The sequence below is a fragment of the Salminus brasiliensis genome, chromosome 21 (genome assembly GCF_030463535.1).
Source record: "Salminus brasiliensis chromosome 21, fSalBra1.hap2, whole genome shotgun sequence".
NCBI classification, from domain to species: domain Eukaryota; kingdom Metazoa; phylum Chordata; class Actinopteri; order Characiformes; family Bryconidae; genus Salminus; species Salminus brasiliensis.
This window is the reverse complement of record NC_132898.1, coordinates 26,635,266-26,662,313: the sequence shown is the minus strand read 5'-3', so window position 1 is coordinate 26,662,313 and position 27,048 is coordinate 26,635,266. Positions and strand designations below refer to the sequence as shown.

The 27,048-nt window shown below is 43.9% G+C and overlaps 1 protein-coding gene across 1 annotated transcript in view; it reads right to left on the bottom strand.

Moving 5' to 3' along the window:
* lrig1 (leucine-rich repeats and immunoglobulin-like domains 1) overlaps positions 1–27,048 on the bottom strand; it is a 59,540-nt gene that overhangs the window by 13,632 nt on the left and 18,860 nt on the right. The window contains exons 2-9 of the mRNA XM_072665780.1: positions 19,467–19,538; positions 17,393–17,467; positions 11,192–11,329; positions 10,349–10,492; positions 8,551–8,694; positions 7,945–8,088; positions 7,196–7,339; positions 2,684–2,764 (exon numbers count right to left, since the gene is read on the bottom strand). Of these exons, the coding sequence (XP_072521881.1) occupies positions 2,684–2,764; positions 7,196–7,339; positions 7,945–8,088; positions 8,551–8,694; positions 10,349–10,492; positions 11,192–11,329; positions 17,393–17,467; positions 19,467–19,538 (942 nt within the window). The remainder of the gene's footprint in view (positions 1–2,683; positions 2,765–7,195; positions 7,340–7,944; positions 8,089–8,550; positions 8,695–10,348; positions 10,493–11,191; positions 11,330–17,392; positions 17,468–19,466; positions 19,539–27,048) is intronic.

The window sequence follows — 27,048 nt, the reverse complement described above, 5'->3', positions numbered from 1 at the left end:
GCAGTTTACACATGCACATGCAACTCTACTCTGTACTGCATTCTTTAGCCTTTTTACTTAGTGTTTTTCTTTCACTTAGCTTTACTTTAGAGTGTATATATACATATTATTGTACTTATTTTGTCTCTCTCTATTTATATTAATATTTATAAGACCATGTCGGTAAATGGAGGAACTGCAAAGAATTTCATGGTACAGTGTAACTGCTTGTTTCTGCTGTTGCTGTTGTTTTTCTGCTGTTGCTGTTGTGTTGCTGTTGTTCACAATGAGCAAGTGACATAATTCGAGCCTTCAAAGCTGCCAGTACAAAAAAAGGCAGGTAAAATGGTAAAATTGTTTCTTTATTGCATTTTTAATTTGTTTTCAGCAACAATAGCAATTACATTTGAAGTACTCTAATTACATATTTACCCATGGAACCTTTTAAGGATCTGCAATCACTGAAAAAAAGGCTAATTGGCCTTTATTTGTTTTTAGCTACATTAGCATATTTATTTGAAGTGCTTTATGAGTTTACCAATAAAGTTAGTAGAATTTAGTTAGCACTGCAAAAGCTGAATGCATGCTAATTACCTTTGACTTGTTATAGCTATATTAGCATTTTTAATTGAAAAGTAAAGTATTGGGACACCGGTTCATTATTCATGGTTTCTACTGAAATCAAGGGTTTTAAAAAAAGAGTTGATCCTGCTTTTGTTAGAGTAACTTTACTGGCTTTCCTCGATGTTGGAGCATGAGTAATAATTCTTATTATTAATTTTAAAATAATTAAAATTATTTAATTTGATTACCGATCATTAGCATTCATTAGCATGTTATGAAAGTGTATTAAGCACATTTCTAAATGTCCAGCAATCCACTCTATAAAAAATGGGATTAAAAACACAAGCCATCCAGTTTGGAGGTGAATCAGTTCTGTGGGACACTGTAAGAAGAGAAAGGGCTGATGGGTATTTTCCCAATCCCATCAACATCCAAATAATAAGCGGCAGGAACAAATGCAGGGGTATTAGCGCCAGTGACGTGTTCGGTGGGCCACTAATGCTACACACTTCCCTCTCATCCGCTCCGGCCTATGGGAACGTCCACAGGCACAAAGCAAGCGGAATGCTCTTTGATGTCGTTTTTTTCTGGAACGCTCTCTGTCTTTCCCAGGCCGGGTCAGTGGGCTGTCCAGCAGGGAATACTGCTTCTAGTGGGATTTTGCCAGAGCTGCGCATCACCGGACAGCTTCCACCAAGCGTCCACGATAAAAGGAGCGGGATGGGGGGGGGTTGCGTTTGATGTGCCCCGACACCCCTTTGCCCTCCCATTTCACGCCCTCTCAGGATCAGACAACAGAACCGCAGGGCCAGAGGGGAATACCAGAACATCACCTCAGTTTCTTAGAACCTCCTACACAGAACAGTTCTGCATCACTCAGCTCTCAGACATGGCTTAGGAGAGGATACAGGACCCCTCGGACCACTGAGCAGGACTACTCACACTGTACACATCAGGTTTTATGCTCGAATCACAAACATCTAATTTATCTTACTAATAGAATGCAAGGAAGATGAAATAAAAATAGGAAAATAGAAGAAAGAATAGTAAAGAAAGAAAGAAAGAAAGAAAGAAAGAAAGAAAGAAATCCATTCTTCTGTCTTTCTTTTGACAGAAGGAAGAAAAAAATTAAGAATGCCGGAACCAAAGAAAGAAAGAATGACTGTAAAAAAAGAAAGAAAGAATGCAAGATGGAAAGAAAGAAAGGAAGAAAGAAAGAAAGAAAGACTAAAAGAAAGAAAGAATAAAAGACGGGAAGAAAGAAAGAAAGAAAGAAAGAAAGAAAGAAAAAGGAAGAAAGAAAGACGGAAAGAAAGAATGACTAAAAGAAAGAAATTTAAGAAGGAAAGAAAGAAAGGAAGAAAGAAAAACTGAAAGGAAGAAAGAAAATTACTAGAAAGAAAGAAAGACAGAAGGTAAGAAAGAAAGACGGAAGGAAAGAAAGAAAGAAAGAAAGACAGAAGGTAAGAAAGAAAGACGGAAGGAAAGAAAGAAAGAAAGAAAGAAAGACAGAAGGTAAGAAAGAAAGAAAGAAAGAAAGACAGAAGGTAAGAAAGAAAGACAGAAAGTAAGAAAGACAGAAGGAAAGAAAGAAAGATCAGAAAAACAGAAGGTAAGAAAGAAAGAAAGAAAGAAAGACAGAAGGTAAGAAAGAAAGACAGAAAGTAAGAAAGAAAGACAGAAGGAAAGAAAGAAAGATCAGAAAAACAGAAGGTAAGAAAGAAAGAAAGAAAGACAGAAGGTAAGAAAGAAAGACAGAAGGTAAGAAAGAAAGACAGACGAAAAGAAAGAAAGATCAGAAAAACAGACAGAAAGAAGAGAGATAGAGAGAGAGAGAGAGAGACTAAACTGAGACTCCACCATCCACATGCAGGTCCCCCAGCTGATTCCAGGTCTGCATATGAAGCTAGGAGTTTAGAGGAGTGAGCGAGTGCGACTCTCTGAACCCAGAGGAGAAATAACCCTGAACCTGTCTGAGACCTCGCTCCACACTGCTGCACAGACCACTGACAACCAACAGCCAACCAGCAGCCCCGGACAGAGTGAAACCCCCTCATCAGACGCTCACGACTAAGTAGGGTGAAGGGGCTGGGACGAGGGTGGACATGAGAAGAAAGGAGGAGAGAAGTAAGACACTCACAGCTTCCTGAGGGTGTCGAGGCCCGCGAAGGCTCCGCTGGTGTCCTCAATTGTTCCAGAAATGTCGTTGTGGTCCAGCTCCCTGTGGAGAGGGGGCAAGAGAGAGAGATGGAACAGTGAGATGGAGGAGAACAGAGTTGGCTCTGGATCTACACTGTGGGGTTGAACACACACAGTGTTTTTTAGCTGTCTGAAGCAGGTTGGTTTGCGATCCGGATCTCTCCCTGTATTTTGCACCATCTATCCACCGGAAAGCATTCCCACAACACGGAGCTGCCACCCCCACGCTTCACAGTTAGGAGTGTGTTTGTTGGGAAAGGGCATGCTAGGTTGGCTGCCACCCCCATCCTTCACAAAATACCAACACCCAACATCTCAAATAATGCCCTGGCTGAGCGGCTCATACTGAACTACAATCTGACACACTGTATTGCTACACTCCTAATATTTAGCTACCTACAATAAGCATTAAAAATCCTGATCATAATCTTAATTTATATCTTAATAAATAGATTAAAATGAGCATTCCGTCTGTCCTGGAGGTCAGCCTGGTGTTTCCTCTGGTCGTCCAACAAAGTAGTCAGGGCATTTTTATCCTGAAAATGTACAAAACACACACACACACACACACACACACACACACACACCTGGTCTAAAAAGTTCTCTCCCTTCCTCTCTACTTACCCCCCCCCCCCACGCTGTGTTCTTTCTGCCAGCCAACCACATTCCTTCCTTTGTGAAAGCATGAGGCTGAGGAACACCATGCACAGGCTAACGCATGCATAATGTAGGACAGCTGAATGTAACTGCAGTGTACATACACACACACACACACACACCCTCGTACACACACAGCCACTGGAATCCATCAGCACACTGAATCCGTTGGCAGGTTTGGGCACATGGGCACATAACACTGAGTCTGACTCTGGAGAGTGGGCATGCCCCAACCGAGCCAATGAGGGGCCAGTGCTGGGCCTCCGGTTCAAGCGGTTCAAAGGGCTCAAACGGCAACTCATCTTGAGATGCTTCAGTGCCACAACATAGAGTAGCTAAATGCATTCTTTAACTCAGCGGGCTAATGCGCTACCACTACGGCCTGGGGGTCGCGAGTTCTATCCAAGCTATCCAAGTCATGCCGCTTTACCATCGACGGCCGGAGTCTGAGAGAGCACAATTGGCCGTGCTCTCTCATTGGGTTGGTAGGTGGCGCTCTCTCCCCTCATCACTCATTCAATTGTCTGTTAGCTGGTGCAGTAAAGCTGGGGGACCCAATGATTTTCCTAAGGTGGTGGGTTAGGGTCTTTTCATGGATTGGAGGAGATGTGTTAAGTCCCTCCTAGTGTCGGTAGCATTGCTAAAGCCAGGGGGAGCTACAAACGAGTGGGTCCAAATTAGGAGGTGAATAGGGGAAAAATTTTACCCCAAAAAATATTACCCCCCCCCAAAAAAGAAGGCGTGTCCACAAACATTTGGACATGTAGTGTATTTATAACCCCCCCTCCCTCCTGCATGCCTCCCAAACATTGCAAATCCAACCACTTGCTTTCAGACACTGTATTAAACCCTAAATATCTAAACAAGCAGCGGGACAAATGGTTTGCAGACAAAGGGCGGGGGGGGCTGCTTTGTGCGGGTGCCAGTAAGACCACTAAGAGACCCTTTTTCAAACTGTGAAGGAACCCCCCCCCTTTCACTGCAGTTTGACAGTTCCCCCCATTTGCTTTACTTTGGCACTCTCTCTCTCTCTCTCTCTTGCGCTCTCTCTCTCTCAGCTGCCAGTTTCCTTTTCTTTCTGCCTGGCTGAGCCTAAATGAGTGTTGGTTTGTTAACGGTGGGCCCTGGTCCCCTCCGCTTCTCGATCACCCTGGGCAGGGGCTCTAACTCTCTCTCTCCAATTAAAGCTCCCCAGGACACACGCTAAAGCCATGATTAGATTAGAACTGTCCCATCTCACACATACACACAGGGCGAGAGAGCAAGAGCGTGCGAGAGAAAGTGTGAGAGAGCAAGAGAGTCCCGAGATTTCACTTGCTGACTTACAGACTCTAAATGCTGCACAGAATTGCGAGAACAGAGAGAGAGAGAGAGAGAGAGAGAGAGAGGAGGCCTCCTCAAAGGGGAGACGTATTAACGAGTTCAGGAGTGTGTAAGAGTGTGTGTTGGGGGCGAGCGGGTAAGAGAGAGGAAGGAGAAAGCTCTCAGCAGTGGCACACAGAGGTAAAAAAAAGATTAGCACATCAAACGGGGGAGACAGGCCGTGGGACGAGAGAAGGGTGGGGGCAACCAAGCAAGACAGACAGGAAGAATGAACAAAAGAAAAGGAGGAGAAAGGAGCATTGGGGAAAAAAGGGGGGGGTTGTCTAATGGGGTCCCAAAACAGAGACCCTTATTCTCATTCCCAAACTTGAGGGACCCCTGATCCCCCGCTGTTTCACTGCCATGTCTGCCAGAAGCATGTCGCAGAGAGAGAGAGAGCGCGAGAGACCTTAGATCTCCAACTAGTTATTTTCGTACTTTTTGATAAAATGTGAATCTGGCATCTGTTCTTTATATTGTGTCAAAATTCCACGATGAATCGACCAATAGAAATTCTCCAAAATGAGCTTAGAATAAAAGCTTTTCCACTGACATCCATTGAAAGTAAAGAAGGTTTTTTCCTTCTCCAGCCACCGCCTCTTTCTAACTGCCGCCGACGTGACACTGCCAGGCAGCCGACACGCTCTGTCCCCAGAGTTAGCTCGGAGCCTCGCTGTAAACGTGACGCAGCTACAACAAACGGCTCTCCGAGCAGCAGGTCAGTGAGTGAGTTAGTTAATCTGTCGGAAAAGAAGGATCTAAACTCGCCCCTCTTCTAGAAAATGTTGGTCTAGTTTCTGCTGTTTTTGTCAGAGCTGCCAAAACCACCCAGTTTGGTTGAAGCTGGTTCTGCAATGACAAAGAAATTTTACAACATTTTATCCCATTGTATCCATATGGTAAGATCTACCGTTCCGCCCATCCCGACTTTACTGCTGAATTACGCCTGGTTAGAAACCAAACTATGGCTGAAATGCTCTAATGTTCTACCAGCGAGAGAACCACACTCCTTTCTCTGGTTCTAAACCAGCTCTGAACGGCACATTCAGAACCGAGGAAGAGGCTAATGCTAATGCTAATGCATACAGGCTAAGTGATCAGGCTGCCGATGTGTAAATGAACTGGGAGCTGAATGGTCAGGTAGGTCAGTAAGACTGGACTCTAAGATATTAAACACTGCAGAGTGTTAAACAACCTAGGTTGTGAGACTGTATTATTTATAGAAACACAAAAATCACGTCAGATCAGATTGATATCAGACAGTAGTCCGCATTAAGCATTAAGTCTAACTGGGCCTTAATATGGTCACTCCAGTGAAGCTCATTCGATAAACCAAACTGAACTGAGAAGAAGAGTGAGAGAGTGCGCGAACACAACAACAAAGACGCAGAAGTGTGTGTGGAATTGGGAAATCTGTGTGTGTGTGTAGTGTTTTCATTGAGCTTTCTTTAAGGAAGTGTGTGTCTGTCCTGCGAGGCCTCGGACGGGGAGGCGTGCCCACGAAGCTCCGGTGGGAACCAACAGGCCGACAAAGAAGAAAAGCGTTCTCACAAAGACACACATAACACACACACACGCACACGCACACGCACACGCACACGCACACACAACTCAACACAAACGACAAGTTCAGTCCAACACGCTTTAGCAGAGCAACGGCTGTCTGAAGTCATGGCTTTCAAACTAGATTTAGGAGCACAGAGAACAAAAAAGACCAAGTTCAAATTCACTCTTTGAGCTTTGAATGCTTATTGATATGGAGAGAGAGAGCAAGAGAGAGAGAGAGAGAGAGAGAGCAAGAGAGAGAGAAAGAGAGAGAGAACAAGAGAGAGAGAGAGAGAGAGAGAGAGAGAGAGAGACATGACCTAAACGTTTTCAGAAAAAAACCTTTTAAACTTTTCGAAAACTTTTGAAAAACTTGAAAACCTTGAAAATGCAGTGAAATTATTAAGCTCACCGGGTTCAACTGCTAGGCAAATTCAAATTATGCCCTAAAATCTATTAGAAATAGAGACCAGTTTAAAACCACAGTCCATCATTTGTGCTCTGCCGATATCATTATGGTGCACAGTGCTTGGACCCCTAATCATTGCCACTAGTGATGTGTTTTGAAGAAGCTCTAGAAAGTCCTGCTCTTATTGGCAATTCAGATCAATAAATTCAACATCAGGAGGTTTTTTACTTTTGTTTGTTGGAAAGCATTAAGAAAAGGCAGACTCCAGTCTGGGTCATGTTCAGCAGAATCAGCTTCTACAACTCAGACATGAAAAGTAAATTCAAGTCGCGTCCAAAAATCTCCTTAGCTCCATACTGTCCCGCTGTGCTTGGACCCCCAGTGATTGCCGCATAATCAGCCTCTGTTTAATATATTCCATTTACACTGAGATCAACAGGCACTGAAGTATAAAGGTGCAACCGAAGGATTGTCACTTACAGCAGGCGCAGGCTTCTGAGGCCTCTGAAGGCTCCTTCGGCGATGTGGCTGATTGAGTTGTGGCTCAAATAAAGACTTTGCAGGTATACCAATCTTGCAAAACTGCCCTCAGTCAGCTTCGTCAGATTGTTTTGGACCAGGTTCCTAACAGGGGGAAAACATTCATTTAAAGCATTAATGTGGCATAATCAACAACCTGTCTGCATTACCTTGACCACAATGAATGTGAATACCTTGACTTATCAAAACACTCAGCTGTGATTGGTCAGCAAACTTAGTGATCTTACAGTGCTTGGACCCCCAATGATTGCCACTTACAGCTCAGCTCTTTTCGACAGACCATAGAAATCAATGTGTTCTACATAAAATTCAGATAAAAATTGAATATTTGCTGATTATTCTTGGTTGCCAACAATGACAATTTACCCCTAATTAACCTCCTTTTGTCCATCGTTAAAAAGTTATGGAAGAAAGAAACCTATTGAAATATGAGAAAATGAAACCAGTCAAACAGTTACTTAAACCACAATGTTTACATATGTGAAATATGTGAATATCTTAACTCATCAAAACCCTCTCAGCTAAGATTGTGACTGGCCAGTCAATTCAGAAATTCACTAAAAGGTTTATTTACATATCCTGAGCTACTGCAAAAAATATAAACACACAGCACACTGTGGATGCTTTTGTCAAAAGACCCTACTGCAGAAAGTGAGAGAAGCAGAGACAGGCGGTGTGGAATAGCTTACAGCTCTTGCAGCTTCTCGCAGAAGCCCCATCCCTCAGGGTTGAAGAGGGAGATGAAGTTGTTGGACAGATAAAGGTGCAGGAGAGACTGCAGACCGTACAGAGAGCCACTGTTCACCTCCTTCAGACTGTTATAGTCCAAATGACTGCAAAACCAAAGTGAAACAGCTCAGCAATTACACTCGCACAGGTAGCGCCAGCACGATTTTCCTGTCACGGTAAAGATGAATGAGGTTAAATATGATTAGGAATTTCACAAGTTGTCCTTGGCCTCAGAACATTCTGGTGGAGAGCAAAAACTTCACTTTAGTGATGTTTCCCCAAGTTTCGGCATGCTTCAAGACACGCCGAGCCTGTATGATTACTAGTCCAATTCACTCCCATTACAACTAAATACCAGACTGGTAATGACCGCTAACATGAATGCCAACATGCCTAAAAACAGAAGGCCAATCCAAAGTTTTCGCTTTCAACAATAATTATGACTATATATATATATGTAAAAATATAAATGTAAAAATATACAGTTGAGTGACCACAATAATTTGTCCTATACAAATCCATCTACCATTGACAACTGGTGTGTTTACAAAGCAGTGTGGACTCACAGGGTCTTCATGCGTGCCAGCCCCCAGAATGCTCCGTCCGTCAGCTTGCTGATGTTGTTCCTCTGGAGCTTCAGCACCTTCAGACTGGACAGACCCTGGAAGGTCAGGCCCTCGATCAAACGCAACCGGTTCCTGCTCAGTTCTCTGCAGAATTCACAGACAAATATACAAACATACGGGATTTGAATCCAACTCCAGCACAACTGTTTTACTCAATCCAATCCAATAGTTCTTTAATCACGCTAGTGTACAGAATTAGGGGTACTGTAGTTTTAGAGAGGAGGCTCCCAAAAGCAAGGAGCAATCGCAGGAACTGTGGCGGACAGCCCAATGGAACAAGCTCATCTATCCATCAGCATCTTTGGAGGAATGTCTAAAATCTAAAGGCATGAATCAGATCCCGCAGCACTCTGCATTACTCCGACTGCTGGACACACCACCACTCACGTCGGATTCCTGCTTTGATGTGAGCAGCCCATTAGAACCAACTGATCCCTCCGAGCTGTGGCTTTGTACCACCAGATACAGGCCACAGGTGTGAGGGTGAGTGCAATGCTTATGAGTGTGTGTGAGAAAGTAAGAGAGCGAGACAGAAAGAGAGAGAGAGAGAGAGAGAGAGAGAGAGAGAGAAAGAGAGAGAGAGAGAGAGAGAGGTGGAGGCTTTGTGTTCTTCACCTTGTTGCCACAAGCAGGTGACAGATACAGTAACACTGCAGCCACCTGTGGAACAAAGCACGATGAGAGGGGGAGAGAGAGCGAGCGAGCGAGAGAGAGAGACAAGTGAGGGTACCCATATTTTGAAAGAGTGTGGGCTTCCTCTTGGGGTGTGAAAGTTAAAAGAGAGAGAGAGAGAGAGAGAGAGAGAGAGAGAAAAAGAAAGATGCAGAACAAAAAAAAATAAGGAAGAAAAAAAGAAAAGAAAGATTGAAGACAAACAATAAAGAAAGATGTAAGAAGAAAAAACAGAAATAAATAAATAAAAAAGAAACAAGAGCAAAGACAAAAAAGACACAAGACACAAAAAGAAAGGCATAAATAAACAAACACAAGACAACACAGAAAGAAAGACTTTCAAGAAATAAGGAAAAGAAATAAAATAATAAAAAAAAAGCAAAGATGGAGGAAAGAATAAGACAAAATAGAAAGAAAGACGAAGGACAAAAAAGAAAAGAAACAAAGAAGACAAATACAAAAACAAAGACTGGTGATAAAAAGATGGAGGATAAAAAATAAAAAGAAAGAAAAGAAAACAAAGACGGAAGACAAAAAAAGAAAGAAAGGCAAAAAGACAAAAAAGGAAGAACACACACACACACACACACACACACATAGAAATGAAGAGAGCAGCTGTCTCAGCAAGGGCATGTCTCTCTAATTTGTCTGTAATTAGTTGTGACTTGTGTCTTAATTTGTTTCCAGTTCATTTGCTCTGGTCTGTTCTCCTTCATTCCTTTAAGCCGCACCTTTCACGCTCCGGCTCTCCGTACATTCGGAATTTCATCCTCACCCAGGATGATTCAGCTCCCCCAATGGCAATCACTCACAGCTGACTGGCCTGTACAGCACTTCATATTCTCAGTGCAGGTCTGACACTGACTCGGCTTCAGCTGACTGACAGCAGTGTCGGGAATCTACTCGGGGCCTACTGCTGACGACTTCAGCCTCAGACACCATCAGCAGGTTTTTACAGCATGGTTTCCATATATGGCCTTAATACTTCAATATGAGTTCTGGGGTTTACACCCCTGATTTGTGTGTGTGTGTGTGAGTGTGTGTGTGTGTAAGTGAATACACTCACAGATGGGTGAGTTTGGGCAGTTCCAGGCCTTTAACAGGCAGCTGCGTGAGGCGGTTTCTGCTCAGCCGGAGGACCTGCAGACTGCTGGCCAGGTTCCTGAATGCTCCAGACTCCAGGTGCACAATCTTATTACTGCTGAGGATCCTGAGGATACCGAGAAAGAGACGACAAAGCTCAGCTTACACAACCTCTTCAACCTCCAGATCCAAATTCATGCGTTGGTAGAACTGAATTAATAAACTAATAAAGCTGTTCTATGTAACCGATAATAACATTCAATATATGGACAAAAATATTGGGACACTGTCTCCAACCATCCAGCCCAGGCCTTGCATTAGGCATTATCTGCTCAAGAGACTCCTATTCTATTGGCAGTACATCTGCACACCAGTGTCAGCTATAGGTGCAATTTAAAGCAGCTGAATGCATTCGTTAGAAGGGGTGTCCACAAACATTTGGACATTTACTGTAGTTCCAACCCATTTTCAAAGCACATAAATCAAGAATCGGGCTTGTTTTTACGTAGCTGAGAATGGTGACAGTCTAATTCCAGTGTTTGTTAGCAACATTAGCCTAGCATCTCCCATTCTGAGCTAAAGAAGCGCACATCAGATACCAAACTGTCTTAGCTGATCGACTCTTTCTGGGCTAACAGATCAATCGTACTCATTAGACGTTTCCACCAAACTATTCCTTTAATGTATGATGCTAATACACATATTTAGCGCCCGTATGTTAGCTACGTTAGCCTCACAGATCCAGTGTGTTACTAAAGCAAGGGGTAAAGGGAAGGTGTTCTGCCTGAACTATCACTTTAAGGTTCAAAGCAAGACGAATACTCACAGCTCTCTGATGAGGAGGCCAGGAGGAAAGCAGTGCTCTCGCAGGTCGATGATGTCGTTGTTGCTCAGATCCAGAGTCTCCAGGTGTGTGAGATTTTGTAGGCGGCTGCCCTGCACACTGCTGATTTTATTGTAGTTCCTGTACAAGAGAAGAGCACATCTGTTGACATCGCTTGTCTCTCTGAACTGAGGTTTAAAATGAAAATCTACACTGTATGTCCAAAAGTATCCAGATGCCTCTCCCGACAATTGCACGTATTGCTGAGACAGGTATTCAGAGATGGTATGCTCTGGCCCAGCACATGCTTCTGGCCCAGACTGCTTTTATAATAAATCTGACAACGGCTATAAAACAAAAGAAATGGCCATGAGCTTTTAGAAACACTGATGGTTGAACATCAAGTTCTGACAGTATATGTGAATGCAATCAGTCTATCAGTCCATTTCTTCATCTGTTTATCAATCCATTATCCCACCTATCTACCAGTCAATTCATCCACTTACCAATCCATCCATCTACCTGTCTATCTATCCACCTACCAATCCATCCATCTACCTGTCTATCTATCCACCTACCAATCCATCCATCTGCCTGTCTATCTATCCACCTACCAATCCATCCATCTGCCTGTCTATCTATCCACCTACCAATCCATCCATCTGCCTGTCTATCTATCCACTTACCAATCCATCCATCTACCTGTCTATCTATCCACCTACCAATCCATCCATCTGCCTGTCTATCTATCCACCTACCAATCCATCCATCTGCCTGTCTATCTATCCACCTACCAATCCATCTATCTGCCTGTCTATCTATCCACTTACCAATCCATCCATCTGCCTGTCTATCTATCCACCTACCAAATCCATCCATCTACCTGTCTATCTATCCACCTACCAATCCATCCATCTACCTGTCTATCTGTCCACCTACCAATCCACCCATCTACCTGTCTATCTATCCACTTACCAATCCATCCATCTGCCTGTCTATCTATCCACCTACCAATCCACCCATCTACCTGTCCATCTATCCACCTACCAATCCATCCATCTACCTGTCCATCTATCCACCTACCAAATCCATCCATCTACCTGTCTATCTATCCACCTACCAATCCATCCATCTACCTGTCTATCTATCCACCTACCAATCCATCCATCTGCCTGTCTATCTATCCACTTACCAATCCATCCATCTGCCTGTCTATCTATCCACCTACCAATCCACCCATCTACCTGTCCATCTATCCACCTACCAATCCATCCATCTACCTGTCCATCTATCCACCTACCAATCCATCCATCTGCCTGTCTATCTATCCACCTACCAATCCATCCATCTACCTACCGATCCATCTACCTGTTCATCTATCCATTGGTTGAGAATGTGTCCACAAACTTTTGGGACACAAAAGGTTCGCTCTGTACCACTCGCCAGAGTCGTCGGTACAGAGCAATCAATTTGCCATTGTGGACTAGCTGACCTCTATAATGGCCACCTTCCATCACCTAATACAGTCCACACCACAACATCATTCCAGCCAATAGTGGTTATTCCCATTAGGTGGGTGGGGATAAAATTCAGAAATGACTGTATATATGTGGTTTTGGTGGACAGGTGTCAATAAGACTGATAGCTACCTAAATGTGTTCATGGTTATGACATCACAGAAGTCATGAGATCAACACAGGGTCTTTTGGCAGCTTCATTCCCATATATGGACTGAAAGGATGTCCTTTTTAAGACCTTCACACTGTTTACGTACATACACCAAACTCGCATTTCAACACAGCAAGGAAAGGAACTGTCCTATAATAAATGAAAAGCATTATCAGCTGCATTTTGTGTTCCATGTTATTCCATCTCGTGTCCGATCTCTTGGCTCTGAACCCTGCCCTGAAGCACATCTTTCCCAGCTGTTCGAAATAAGGCTTGGCAAAATGACGGGACAGTGGCATGCCTAACTGAAGACACGCTATTCCACATAGCAGTCGCGTCTCGTGGGGAATTAGTGCATTCTCTATTTCTGTCTCTCCCTCCTGCTTCTCTGGGTTCCTCTCTCGGTTCCGCAGCCTGAGAACCATGCCGGGTCAGAAATCGCAGTTTTGTTTTTCACCGCCTCCGTGCATCAGAGGCATGGAGGGGTCACCCCCTTTCAGGGTCCACAGCTGGTGTTTGTTTTGGGTCGGGTTCATGTCCACCTCTGGGCCGGAAAATGTAAAAAATGCTAATATTAAAACGCACGCACACACACACACACACACACCCCAGGTTTCTAGCTGGGATGGCCAATAAGACTGGATGTTATCATTATCGTTAGGGACGTCCTGACCCGTTCCAGTGGATCAGGATGTCGGCATATTTGAATGGATTTGGTATTGGGCCTGCACTCTTAAAAATAAAGCTTCAAAGGATTCGTGGAGTCATGCAATAAAAGAACCAGTTTTGGTTCCATAAAGAACCATGTTTTTAATAGAGATGAGCGAGTGTGAAGAGCCTTCAGGCATAAATGACTCAGTATCTACCTAAAATGATCCAGTAATTAAACAAATCAGTATCTACTATAAATAATTCTGTATCTGTTATAAATGGTTCCGTATCTACCACAAAAGATTCAGTATCTACCCTAAATTATCCAGTAACTGCTATAAAGGATTCAGTGTCAACTATAAAGGATTCAGTGTCAACTATAAAGGGTTCTTTGTAGACTATATAAAAGATTCAGTGTTGGCTATAAATGATTCTGTGTAGACTATATAAAAGATTCAGTGTTGACTATAAATGATTCTGTGTAGACTATATAAAGGATTCAGTGTTGGCTATAAATGATTCTGTGTAGATTATATAAAGGATTCAGTGTAAACTATAAAGGATTCAGTGTCGACTATAAATGATTCTGTGTAGACTATATAAAAGATTCAGTGTTGGCTATAAATGATTCAGTGTTGACTATATAAAGGATTCAGTGTTGACTATAAATGATTCTGTGTAGACTATATAAAGGATTCAGTGTTGACTATAAATTATTGTGTCAAATTTAAATTATTCATCATAAATGATTCAGTATCTAACCTAAATTATTCAGTAACTATAAATGATTCTGTATCGACTATAAACAATTCAATGTTGACTACAAACTATTCCGTATTGACTATAAATGATTCAGTGTCAACTATAAATTATTCTGTATCTACCATCAACTGATATAAATGATTTAATTACTACTAGAAATGACTCAGTATGTACTCTAAATATTTATGTATCTACTATAAATGATGTGGTTTGAGGGCAAAGAAAGGACGAATGGGCCCACATACAGGCCTTTAGGGTTTACAGGGATAATGAGTAGTAGGTTCTTCTTTCCTTTTCCAATAAGATCACAGCTTCAGAGATCACAGCTTTTCTTGTTAAGGCTAATTTCTGCTGTTAGAAGTAATGCCACCTTCAGAGCACTGGTAGGACCTCCACAAGCCAGGTTTGGGAGTCCTCCTTGAATCTCAAGTCCCGGTTTCCTCTGACCACTCTGGGACCAGGCGTCGTATTTCCACTCTTGAGAGTTCATACGGGACTCAGACAGAGTGGGCCGTGTGACAGCAGGCCGGCGAGCTCCAGCTTCAGGACAAACAAAGCCTCGTTCTTCTGCAGGCCGGAGCACAGACATGCTGTAAACACACGGCCACTCGCTCGGCCTATGAGAGGACTTCAGCTCCGGCTCACTGCCGGCAGGTGTTCTGAGACGAGGCCCGAGTCTTTCCCACAATACAGAGAGAATACACACATACAGAAAGAGAGAGAGAGTGTGCGAGAGAGAGGGAGAGAACATTCCCTCCACTGCCCCACCTGAATAAACAAAGAGACATAGAATGAGAGAGAGAGGGGGAAGGGGAAGGCTGGAGAAATGGTGAGGGACAAGTACGGGGATGTTCCTGTTGTTGCTGGAGTTTGGAGACGGAGCTGAACAGCAGGTTAAACATCTGCTGACCCGAAGCAAAAAACACACACCAAAAAACCCGCCGCAGACGTCAGCGAGGGGCGTGGCCCTACTCTCTCACTGACCAACCCTGACCAGGGCCTTCAGAGACTCATCAGGAGAGCCCTGAGCTGAGATCAGCTTTCCCTGGGAAGTGTGAAGAGCATCTTCTAACTAATCCAGCCAGAGCTTCTACACACACACAGGATTAGCCAGTCCCGATGACCTTATCTGCTTGAGGAGCTTCTGAAGAGAGCAGATGAAAGAGAGAGTGTGTGTGCTCATGTGGGTCAAAGGTGGAAGGGAGACCTCACAGTTCTATGCTGGACTTAGCATATAGGCACTCTTAAAAATAAGAAAAGGTTTCTAATAAACACATTCAGCTACTTAATATCAGCCTGTTGGCAATGGTGCCAGGTGTTTAAAAGCCCCCCAGCATTGAGCTGTGAAGCAGCGGAACTGTGTTCTCTGGAATGATGTTTGTACTTTTGGGACGAGTTTGGGATGATGAGGTGGGGTGGTGACCATTTAACATCCTGACCTCACTAACCCTGATCTTGACGCTGAATGCAATCAAATCCCCACAGCAATACCTGAAGAGACCCTAAGAAACTTACAGAAACCTGAGGATACCCGAAAAGACCCTTAGAAACCTAAAGAAACCCGAGGAGGATACCCGAAGAGACCCTAAGAAACCTACAGAAACCTGAGGATACCCAAAGAGACCCTAAGAAACCCACAGAAACCTGAGGATACCCGAAGAGACCCGGAGAAACCTACAGAAACCTGAGGATACCCAAAGAGACCCTAAGAAACCTACAGAAACCCGAGGATACCCGAATAAATCCAGTGTGTTCTAACATGTGAATGGTACTGTTTGCTGTCAACCTCCCTCCATTCTCCTCCCTCCCTCCAGATGCAGAGTTGATGGCGTCACACTGACCCGTCACTTCCCAATAAGCCCCTCCTCCAACCTCCACACGTTGTTTTTTTCTTTCTTAACTGTGAGCCGTTTGACTGACGGCTGCAGCTGAGGCGCTCTCAGCTGTGCTGCTCAGTAAAGATAGCCTATTTTTTACCCAGCATGCACCAGCGCTCCATAGCAACAGGCCTTAACCCAGGCCAAAAAAAGAAGGCCCTCTTGGCCTCTGCGGACCTGCCGCCCCTGACCCAGAGCGCGCTGCTCGCGGTCACCTGCAACACAAGCCAATGTCAAACGGTTCCATTTCAGACGTCCAAAAGCTCGCGTCCCCACCGTCCCCGCCGTCAGCGCTTTGGGTGTTTTTTCCTCCACCTTTTTCCTCCCAAAGAGAAATGATGAATAAATGTAAATCAATAAGGGCTACACCATGACGCTGCAGCCGGGAGCAATCAGGACAGGGATCGCTTCACTGCTCAAATGGATGACACATTGGCAGGGCAGATATATTACAGAAGAGGGGGAACCTGATACAGGCCCAGGGCCGATTACTGCGGGAACCCACTCTCTGTAGGGTCCGAGAGACGCAGAGAGACATCAACCGGACCGGTACAGCAGCACGTTTACGCTACATGTCCAAGGGTTTGTGGACACCCCTGCTAATGAACGCATTCAGCTACATTAAGTCGCACCCATTGCTGACACGGATGTGCAAATGCACGCCCATACAGCTTGTCTAGTCCCTGTAGAGAATAAAATGTTGACAATACAATAGGACTCTCTGGAGCTGATGAACCTTATACTGGCACCATGCCTAATGCAAGGTGTGGGCCAGATGGGTATGAAGCCCCCCAAATTTTGAGCTGTGGACTCCCTGACCTGACCAACGCTGCTCGTGTCGCTGAATGCAATCAAATTGTCACAGAAATTTAACAGAGAGCCTTCTCTGAGACAGTTACTCCAACAAAAGCAGGATCAACTCTTTTTTAATCCTCTTGATTATGAAAGAAACAGTGCTTAAGCAGGTGTCCCAATACTTTTGTCCATGTAGTGTACTGATGTTATCTATGTTTACCATCAGCTCACCGTTTCAGTTCTGACTGTACTCATTTGTAAAACACTACTGTGGTTTGAACGCCTGTTGAACTTCACTTATGCTCATGCTCATGGTCAGTTCTTCTGCAGCTGTACGTGTTTGTTTATTCATGGTCAGTGGATCATCTGGAGAGTGTCTGACTGAGGAGCCTCACACTGGAAGGACGTGGCGAGTCTAGCCATGGAACAAACTCGATAGGTGTTCACTTACAGATAGAGCGTGACAATGGCTGTTGAGGCGTTGCCAAACAGGGGGATTGATGTCAGCTCATTGTGGTCCAGCCTCCTGAGGGTCAAACACAAGCAGACAGCCTTCGTTTTAATTACATATAGAAACAAACAGCAGAGCACTTCACTGACGGCAAAGCTATGATGAATGATGATATGCGTCTGATGAAGAAGCGATTCATTCAGTAATTTATTAATGAACAGATGGAGTAATTCACTGTGTAATCACAAACACACACACACACACACACCACAAAGAATGGTGTGAAAAGAGACAGAATGCTGGAATCTGACCATGACCATCACACTGACCACAGAGAGAGGGGGAGAGAAATGCAGAGAGAGAGAGAAAACATGAGTGAGAGAGGAAGACATTGAACAGCGAAAGAAGGGGAGAGAGAGAGAGAGAGAGAGAAAAAGAGAGAGAGAGAGAGAGAGAGAGAGAGAGAGAGAGAAAGAGAGAGAGTAAGAGAATGCGTGAGAGAGGAAGACAGTGAACACAGAGAGAGAGAGAGAGAGAGAGAGAGAGAGAAATAGTGAGAGGTAGAAAACAGAGAAAAAGTGCATGAGTGAGAGAGGAAGACAGGGAGAGAGAGAGAGAGAGAGAGAGAGAGAGAGAAAGCTTGATTGAGAGAGGTAGAAAAACAAAGAGAGAGTGCATGAGTTAGAGAGTGCATGGGTGAGAGAGGAAGCCAGTGAACACAGAGAGAGAGAGAGAGAGAGAGAGAGAGAGAGAGAGAGAGAAAGCTTGAGTGAGAGAAGTAGAAAAACAGAGCGAGAGAGAGAGCATGAGTGAAAAGGAGAGACAGTGAACAGAGAGAGAGAGAGAGAGAGAGCTAGAGCGAGCGAGCCTCTCTGGCTGGCGTCCAGCCGCAGCCCCTCTTGGTATAAAATATTTACAGCGTAGGTTAGTGAGTGGTGTCGGGTGATGATGGAGCGCCTTATTATAGCAAACCTCCTCTTCACTCCCAATTCCCCCACTTTCAGAACAATAGCCTCCGACAAAAAGCCTTAAGTGCCCAATAAAGCTGACTGACAGCGGGGCTATGAAATGATTAACTACTCCACCTTAAGTGACGCATGTGATTAAGCTCACTGCGGTGCCTCCACACGGCCGCTACACACTCTACCGGCTACGGGAGGGGGGTTTATAAACTGGAGGAATTATACAGAAGTGGAGTTTTATTGTGTGAACTCGTCGCTCGCGTTCACACGCATGCTTTCAATTCTGATTTGTTAAATTGTGCGTAAACCTAAATACATACAGTTTCACATCTACACATATTTTCACAGACATGCTGCTTTGCCATGCTGGTAGCACCAGTTGGTTAAAACAAGCGATTAAATTAATTTAAATAATACAAAATACTATATAAAATACTACTGTATTTCATATAAATAAATTTTGTCACAAATAATAACTATATATACATTGAAAATATACATATCTTTAATTACAATATAATAAATACATTATGTAAATATATATATATACACACATACTTTTAATTACAATATAATACATGTAGAAAATTAACATACATGCACTGTACATTACAGAAATATAAAAGTAATTAATAAATTATACATTATTATATTTTAAAAACAACTAAACTTTTTAATTACAATATTAACAAATAATTACAAATATTTAAAGGTTTATGTATTCTCATAAACAGCTCAGAGAAACACTCTCTTTTGGCTCTAACGCAGAAACACTGAGGTGAACTAAATGCCCAGGTCAGCACCTTATTTGGATGTCAGGGAGGCGGTAGAGAATTTACAATTTTTATGATATTACAAATTAGACCAAGTCAAACACAACTTTTTTATTAAGAAACCAAAATGTGTCGCCAATATGCTAATTTACACAACACATTTTAATTAAGTTTTGTCGCTTGTAATTTCTGTGACATAAATGTAGCTCAAGTGAGCGAAGGCAGATTTCAGACTGGAGCTGGACAAATCTGGAGAGCGCGTCTGATCCGGGGACGGCATTTGTCCGAATGTGTGGCTAGAGACAAGCTTGAGGACGGCAAGTCCTCTGTTCTACTCACACTTCTCTGAGGTTGGGCAGATTGGTGAGGATGTCCGTATCAACTGCTGTCAGATTGTTGTGGCTCAGATTTCTGTGTGTGAGAGAGAGCGAGAGAGGGAGAGAGAGAAGAGAGAGAGAGAGAGAGATACACATTGGTCAGGACAAAGCGTACAGAGACTCACCACCACCTTTGTTTTACATCCTGGACGTCACATTTCTGAAACGGAAATGCTTTAAATATAATGGTTTTAAATATAATGGTTCTTAAATGGTTCTTGGCTTCAATGTACGGTTCTGCGAAGCCTAGTCTTGGCAGAGACCCGTCTGACCCGTCCAAATGATGCAAAAGAAAACAAAGACTCATCAGGACCAGCTGACCTTCTCCCACTGCGCCAAACCCTGGCCCAAATGCTTATAACCTCATGGTAGGTACATTTGACGGTGGACAGGTGTTAGCATGGGCACTCTGACTGGTCTGCAGCTACCACAAGCTTTGCCGTTTTGGAGATCACAAATTGGACTTTGTCCAAATCCTTACATCTGTCAATCACTGTGGACTCAACCCCCCTCCACCGCTATCAGCCCTGACGGTCAAACAAGCCCTACGACAGCTCGATGATCAATCTGCTCTCAGCTTCAGCCAGCCTGCTTCTCCACCACCAACAGACACTTAATACTCCAGCCTATTCCCCATCTCTCCCCGTCTCTCTCTCATTGCTGAATAAAGCTGTGGATGGGGCTTGGCAGTGGGCGAGCCTCCTGCTATTCCTGCCAAAACCTCAGAGATTGATTACAGCAGACCACCCGAGCTCGACTCTGCACCCTCCCGCTCTTCACGCTCCTGTCACTGTCCCGTTTCGGACAAGCTGAAGCCCAGCCTCACTGAGGGTGAACAACCTGTAAAAATGTAAGCAAGATGGAACACACCATCAAAACTGTCTTTTTAATCTTTTAAAAATATTTTAGGTCAATTACTACAAAAAATTACTATTTAGAAGGTTGTAAATTATTCAAGACATAAACTAAAATATAAAGCTTTTTGCTATTTATCACAAGAGCTAAATAACAGTGGTCCAACAGTCGTTCCTATATACTGAAAAATGAAATACTGGGAAAAAGGGGGCGTTCAGACTATGCAGCAGTCTAATGCACTACCACTATGGCCTGGGGGTCGTGAGTTCGAATCCCAAGCCATGCCGCTCAGTCCAAGTCCAAAAGAATATCAAATTGGAGAAATATGAAAAATTTGACATACAAATTTTTTAAAAGAAGGGGGAGGGATTTAACGTGTGTTTAAACACACCTAATTGACAAGTAGCGAAACACAAGGGCGTGATCTGTGAGAACAGAAAAGACAAGGCAATGTCCAAATATTTGTGGACACCCCGTTTTAATACTTTAAGTTGCCTCCATTGCTGACACGGATATAAACGCACACACACAGCTACAATAGGACTCTCTGGAGCAGATAAACCTGGCACGTCTTGGCACCATGTCTAATGCCAGGCGTGGGCTTGAGGGGTATAAAGTCACTATAAAGTCACGGACGCTGCTCTTGTCGCTGAACGCAATCAAATCCTCACAGCAGCGGTCCTCCAAAATTTAGAAAGCCTTCTTCCCTGGACAGTGGAGACAGTTACTCCAACAACAGCGGTATGGACTGAATGAGCAGGTGTCTCAATACTTTTGTCCATATAGCGTATCTGAATGTAATATGGTAAAACAGTGGGCTAACATTTAAAATACCACAGAGAATTTCCATGCTAATAAAATGATAATAAAATAAAAATGTAAAAGGATATTTTTAGGACCAAAATTGATTAAAATGTAGTGGTGAGGAATTCGAAAAAAAAAAACTGACACAAAAATGGTTGGATTTACCTGAGATTTTCATGTAAACACAGCGCGAAAGTAGCAGCTGCTAATTTATATCAAGCTAGCTAACTCCCCAAGCTAACGTCCTTGCCTTTGTGAAAGCTTTTAGGACACTTGATTTGGGTGAACTCTTGAGTACTGAAGCGCGAGTGCAGTGAGGAACAGTCATGAAGGAGTTGGGAAAGGTCTCCAGCGCGAGAGTCATGCTGCGCTAGGCGAGTGTTTTTATGATGCTAACCGCTAAAATAGCACGACACTGGCTGCTGGAGTTACCTGACTAGCCACATTCTCTACTTTGCTCTCGGCCAGTTTCTCACTCTCACGCTCTCTCTCTTTCTCACACACACACACACACACACACACAGCTGAGGGAAATTAAATGAGGGACAAAACTTGGCAAAAGGAAATTAATAAACACATGAACAAACAAAAGCCAGCAGCACAGAAGCAGGAGATCAAGGTTTGGAAGACATCAACCAAAAGGGTAGAAAAGCAGTGTGTGTGTGTGTGAATGTGTGTGTGAGTGTGTGAGAGTGTGTGTGGATAATAGCACAGGCTGATCTGCCCTGAAGGCAGCACTCTGACAAGGCGGCACATTATAATCATACGCCCGCCATTGTGAGCCGTGGCACTAAATTGCCGTCCTGTTACAGAAACCAATTACCTAATCGCGCAAAAGCAAAGTGAAAAATTACAGGGTTTCCCTCCAAAATCTCGCCGCGGGCCACGAATGCCGATGACAGAAAGGGAAGACGGAAAACGGGTGAAGAGGGGAGGGCAGGCAAGCAAGCAGGCGGGCAGGCAGGCAGTTGTGGCTAATCTGCGACACTGATCAGCGCGAATGTAGGACAAGCTGCGCGCTGCTAAAGCCGGCTGCGATGAAGGCCGAGCGGAGAAGGGCCTTCGCCGGGCCTGCGCTCTCAAAGAGCCTCTGTTCTGGAGCACACAGCGAGCGGAGCGGTGTCGGATGTCCTCCGTTTCTGAAACAGACCCGTAAGAGAAGCTTAAAGAGCTGCTTTAGTGCAAGAGGCCTCCTGGTTAACCCGTGATGCTGCGACTTTCGGCACTGGGTTTGTACAGGAAATCTCCTAGTATTTCATCTACAAGACAGGCACACAACAGCGGGTTGCTGGCTGTCTATTTTTTATATTATTCATTTTCATTCACGCGAGTCTAAATCCGAAGTGGACCCTACATTGTGGGCCGCCTTGTCGTCTTGCAGACTCTGTAGTGACTGCTTAATTCCCAGGCTCTCAATTGAGTGTTCAAAAGGTATTTAGTGACTAGACTGAACCAAAAACGTCTTAAGATATTTGCTTCATATAAACGTAAAAACGTATATATTTTATATACTTATATAAAAAAGATATATCACAATAACTATAAGAATTTGACGTATTTGCCCACTGGTTGCAGTCAGGGGAGGTCATAGAACAAACCATGATGCGATTAGCACCAATCATAGTCAGGGGGAGGGTCAATGCTGTGATTTCAACCAATAAAAGTCAGGAGGGTCTAAGAGCAAAAGGATTAGAGCCAATCACAGTCATGTAGAGGGTCTCAGAACAAAAGAGGTGAGGATTAGGGCCAATCACAGTCATGGAGAGGGTCTCAGAACAAAAGAGGTGAGGATTAGGGCCAATCACAGTCAGGGGGTGGTTCTCAGAACAAGCAATGCTTTGATTAGAACCAATAGCAGTCAGGGGGAGGATCCCTAAACAAACAATGCTTTGATTAGAACCAATAGCAGTCAGGGGGAGGTTTTCAGAACAAGCATGGTGGTGGGTAGGCCCAATCACAGCCAGGGGACGGTCCCTGAATGAACATTGCTTTGATTCGAACCAATAGCAGCAAGTGTGAGGGTCTTCAAACAAACTCTGCTGTGAATAGGACCAATCACAGTCTGAAGGACGTCTCAGAACAATCAATGTTGTGATTAGGACCAATAGCAGTCTGGGGGAGCTTCTCAGAACAAGCATGGTGGTAGGTAGGCCCAATCACAGTCAGGGGGAAGGATCAAACAGATCAAACAATGTTGTGATTAGGACCAATAGCAGTCTGGGGAGCGTCTCAGAGAAAACAGCAATGTGATGAGGACCACACTGTTGTTGAACCATGTTCAGTTTTCTAAGTTTAAAGAACCAAGCAAGGAACCACATAGAAACCTTTACAATATGGACAACCTGAACAATCTGTGGAACTGTATTGTGATTGGTCAGCGCTAGCTTCTGATTTCTTATAAGAGTAAATCAGTTACTGACACGAGTTTACAAGGGCCGGGACGTCTTCAAAGACTCGGCCACACCACAGTCCAGCCCATGTAGGGCCAGACGTCAACAGAAGCTTCTTCCTCTGCCTTCAGGCTGTTCCCAGTCTAAGCCGGTATCTGCAATCTGCAGTAGTTTACAACTTGAAGGGTTAGGGCCTCAAGGTGCCACTTAGGGCCGGCGAGGAGAAAGGAACGAGTGTTTATATAACTTTGATTTGGTCCGCCTCCATCACCCCGCTGTATTTCACCCACTTAATCTTATCTGATAACGTTAACTTTCACACCTACTGCTTAACCCCAGGGCCATAACTCAACTGGCTGTCGCAACCGCTGGAGCAGAAGCTGAAACACGCCTACTTTTCCAGCCACAACCAGCAGACCACTGCCTGCGCTTCCCAAACTGATCCCAGAACAGCAGGCACTTAGGGCCACATGGAGCTATGTTTTATCTAAAGGGCTTGCTTATCTAACTTGGGTGTGTATTCGGCCCACATCCGTTACATCTACGGTATCACAGTCGGAAAAAACATTTCGGCGATGAACGTGGTCTCATGGAGCGTTCAAGAGGAGGTGAATGGGGGGAACCAGCTTTTTTGCTGACCTTGACCTCCAGACGTCTGACTTGCGTCTTGTGACTGGGCGTGAATTAGGCCAAAATGTGATATGCAGTTCCACCTCCACCTGCACGCCGTGACGAAAGTGATGAAAAGCTGGTAAACGTAGCTTTTATGGGGCTATTATCTTTGTTTACACCACAGAAGTCGTTGCTATCACCAGCGATAATGAAAGTATGTTGGAATTCGACCATTATTTCTCACTCTTAGCTCACAGATCAAGCAAAGACATTAGTGGGCAGATTGTAAAACGTTTTTTCGGATACTACGATATTTTACGATTTCTTTTTAAAGCTTTTTTTGGGTATAATTAGAAGTAAGAGTAAGAATTCTTGAAGGAATGGTTCTGCAAAATATCTAATTTACACAATTTCCTATTTATAAGTCTGGGGTCCGGATGTTGCTTCTTTAGTTTTGCGCTGAAGCTAAGAAGGCAATTGTGAATTGGTTGGTGTGGCGCAACTGATAACACCGCCACAGCACCCACACATGTGGCAGACCCGGGTTCGATTCTCGGTCTGGGTGACTATGCCCAGTGACTATACACTAATAAGAGTCCTTGGGCAAGACTCCCAACTCTACGCTGGCCCACCTACACTGTAATACGAGCAATAATATGAGTCGCTCTGGATAAGAGTGTCGGATATTTTACATAAACGTAAATGTAAATATAAACGTTACGATTCAATATATTAGGATATGTTGCGATACTGTAAGATAAAATTTAGATTTTTAAAATCTAATTTTTAGAAAAAATGTCATCAAATAAAAGAATAATTTAAAAGAACATAAAAGAAAAATTTACAGTAGGGCTGGGCGATATGGTAACAATACTATATCACGATATTTAACACAATACATGTAAATCACAGTCTAAAAATAATCAGTAGCGGCAGATTCTTAAAAAACACTATTCAGATACTCTCCCGTACTGAATACAGTAATTTTATGCAACCCTCTGCAGCTGATTTGTGTTTATTAAGGACTAATAGTCTCCTCCATAAGCTTAGAAAAGCATATTATTATCATGATAACAAAATGTATCACTATACGATAAAATATTGTCATATTGTCCAGCTATACTTTACAGTTTGTCCAATTTTACAATTAAATCAGTGGGATCTGACTGGTTGGGGTCTGCCACCAATCTTTCCATATTAACTATTAACTGATCAATACTGTGTTTTTGAGAATCATCAATGAAAGAAGTGAAAAGTGTGTGGACACAAATTTACAGAAGATGATGATTTGGGTGATTGATTTCTAGTGATTATTAGAAACATTAGCCTTTAGCAGCTCCAGTGTACAACTGACAACGCCAAGTTTGGACACCAAACAAGTCTAGGCCAATCAACTACATCTGAGGAAGGAGATGAAACTGTCAATCAGATTTTTCACCGAACCACTTCCTTTCAGGCAAAAAACTGGACAGAGGTCAGTGGATAAACATGACGAGGACCTGGAAAAAGGCTGCCTGAAGCCACCCGGGAGCCGTGCAAGAGGCATGAAAATTTGGTGGTAAAATTTGTCAGTGAATATTTACTCAGTGCAAACAGGTCATTTGTTTTTTTTCCAGCGATGGAGAAAAGCCAAGTCCTCCAAAATGTGTTCCTAATGGCCGCGACGGCAGTGCAAGCCGTGTGATCGAAACGCTGCAGTTTATCAAACATGACTACACGTCCAAACAAGAACGCTTGAGGCTCTGGAGCGATAGGGAGCGCTTTCAGAATCAATAGAGCCGAACAGAGCTCCAAACACACTTCACATTCGAGCTTTTCTCAGAGCCAGGAGGAAACGAGCAGCACCCGAAAACGCCCTGCTGTTGCCTTGCTGGCCTGAGAGAACTTGGGTGCTAAGATGGAGGTAGGCACTAAGGTCCAGGAGCCAAGAGATAGCTCTATAGCAATGCCCTTCACATGAAAAACTAGGGTTCGATTCCACACTTGGGAACAGCAAAATCATACAATATATGGACAAAAGTATTTGGACACCTGCTCAATCATGGTCTCTTCTGAAATCAAGGGCTTTAAAATGAGTCTCAACTGCTTTCTACTAGGTTTTGGAGGAGCATCGCTGTGGGGATTTGATGGCATTCAGTGTTATCTCATCTCATCCCCAGCTCAACATCCCAAAAACACTGGATGGAGCACCGACCATCATTCCAAAGTCCAGAGCTCATTCCAGAGCTCAATGATGGGGGGCTTTATACCCCTCTAGCCCACGCCTGGCATTATGTCATGGTGCCAATTCAAAAGTAATATTTATAATCTGCTCCAGAGAGTCCTATTCTATTGGCAATATTTCTCTACAGGGACTAGGCAAGCGGTATGTGCCTTCTTCTGTAAATCTGCTGTTTTGGCGGTAGGAGGTTTTTAGCATGACAGCAAGTCTAATCTCCGTCAGCCTCCAGACTTCCAGCCTTCCTCCGTGTCCCAGCGAAGACCGTCTGCGGTTCTCCTGCTCTCTCCAACCCATGAAAAAAAGAAAAAGACCCAGACAGTGAAGTCATTTCTTGTCCTCCCACAATAGCGGGGCATGATTCACGATGTGGCGGAGAGGCGGCTCCTTATCAGGTTATCTTTATCGCTGATAGGCCAAGTGTGAACTTCGCTCTTTGGAAGTGTGAAGTGATGTCAATGATGGCTCTTTATGATTGCAGCTGGAAAACAGAGGCTTCTTTAACGCGGCCCCTTTCAGATAGCCCGTAAACTAGTCAAAGAATAACCCTACTGTCACAGCCTGCCGGCCCGAGACGCTAGCGCAGAGCCACCAGCAATACGCTCGCTCGCTCTCTCTCTCTCTCTCTCTCTCTCTCTCGCGCTCTCCGCCGCTCTTTCCCGTCA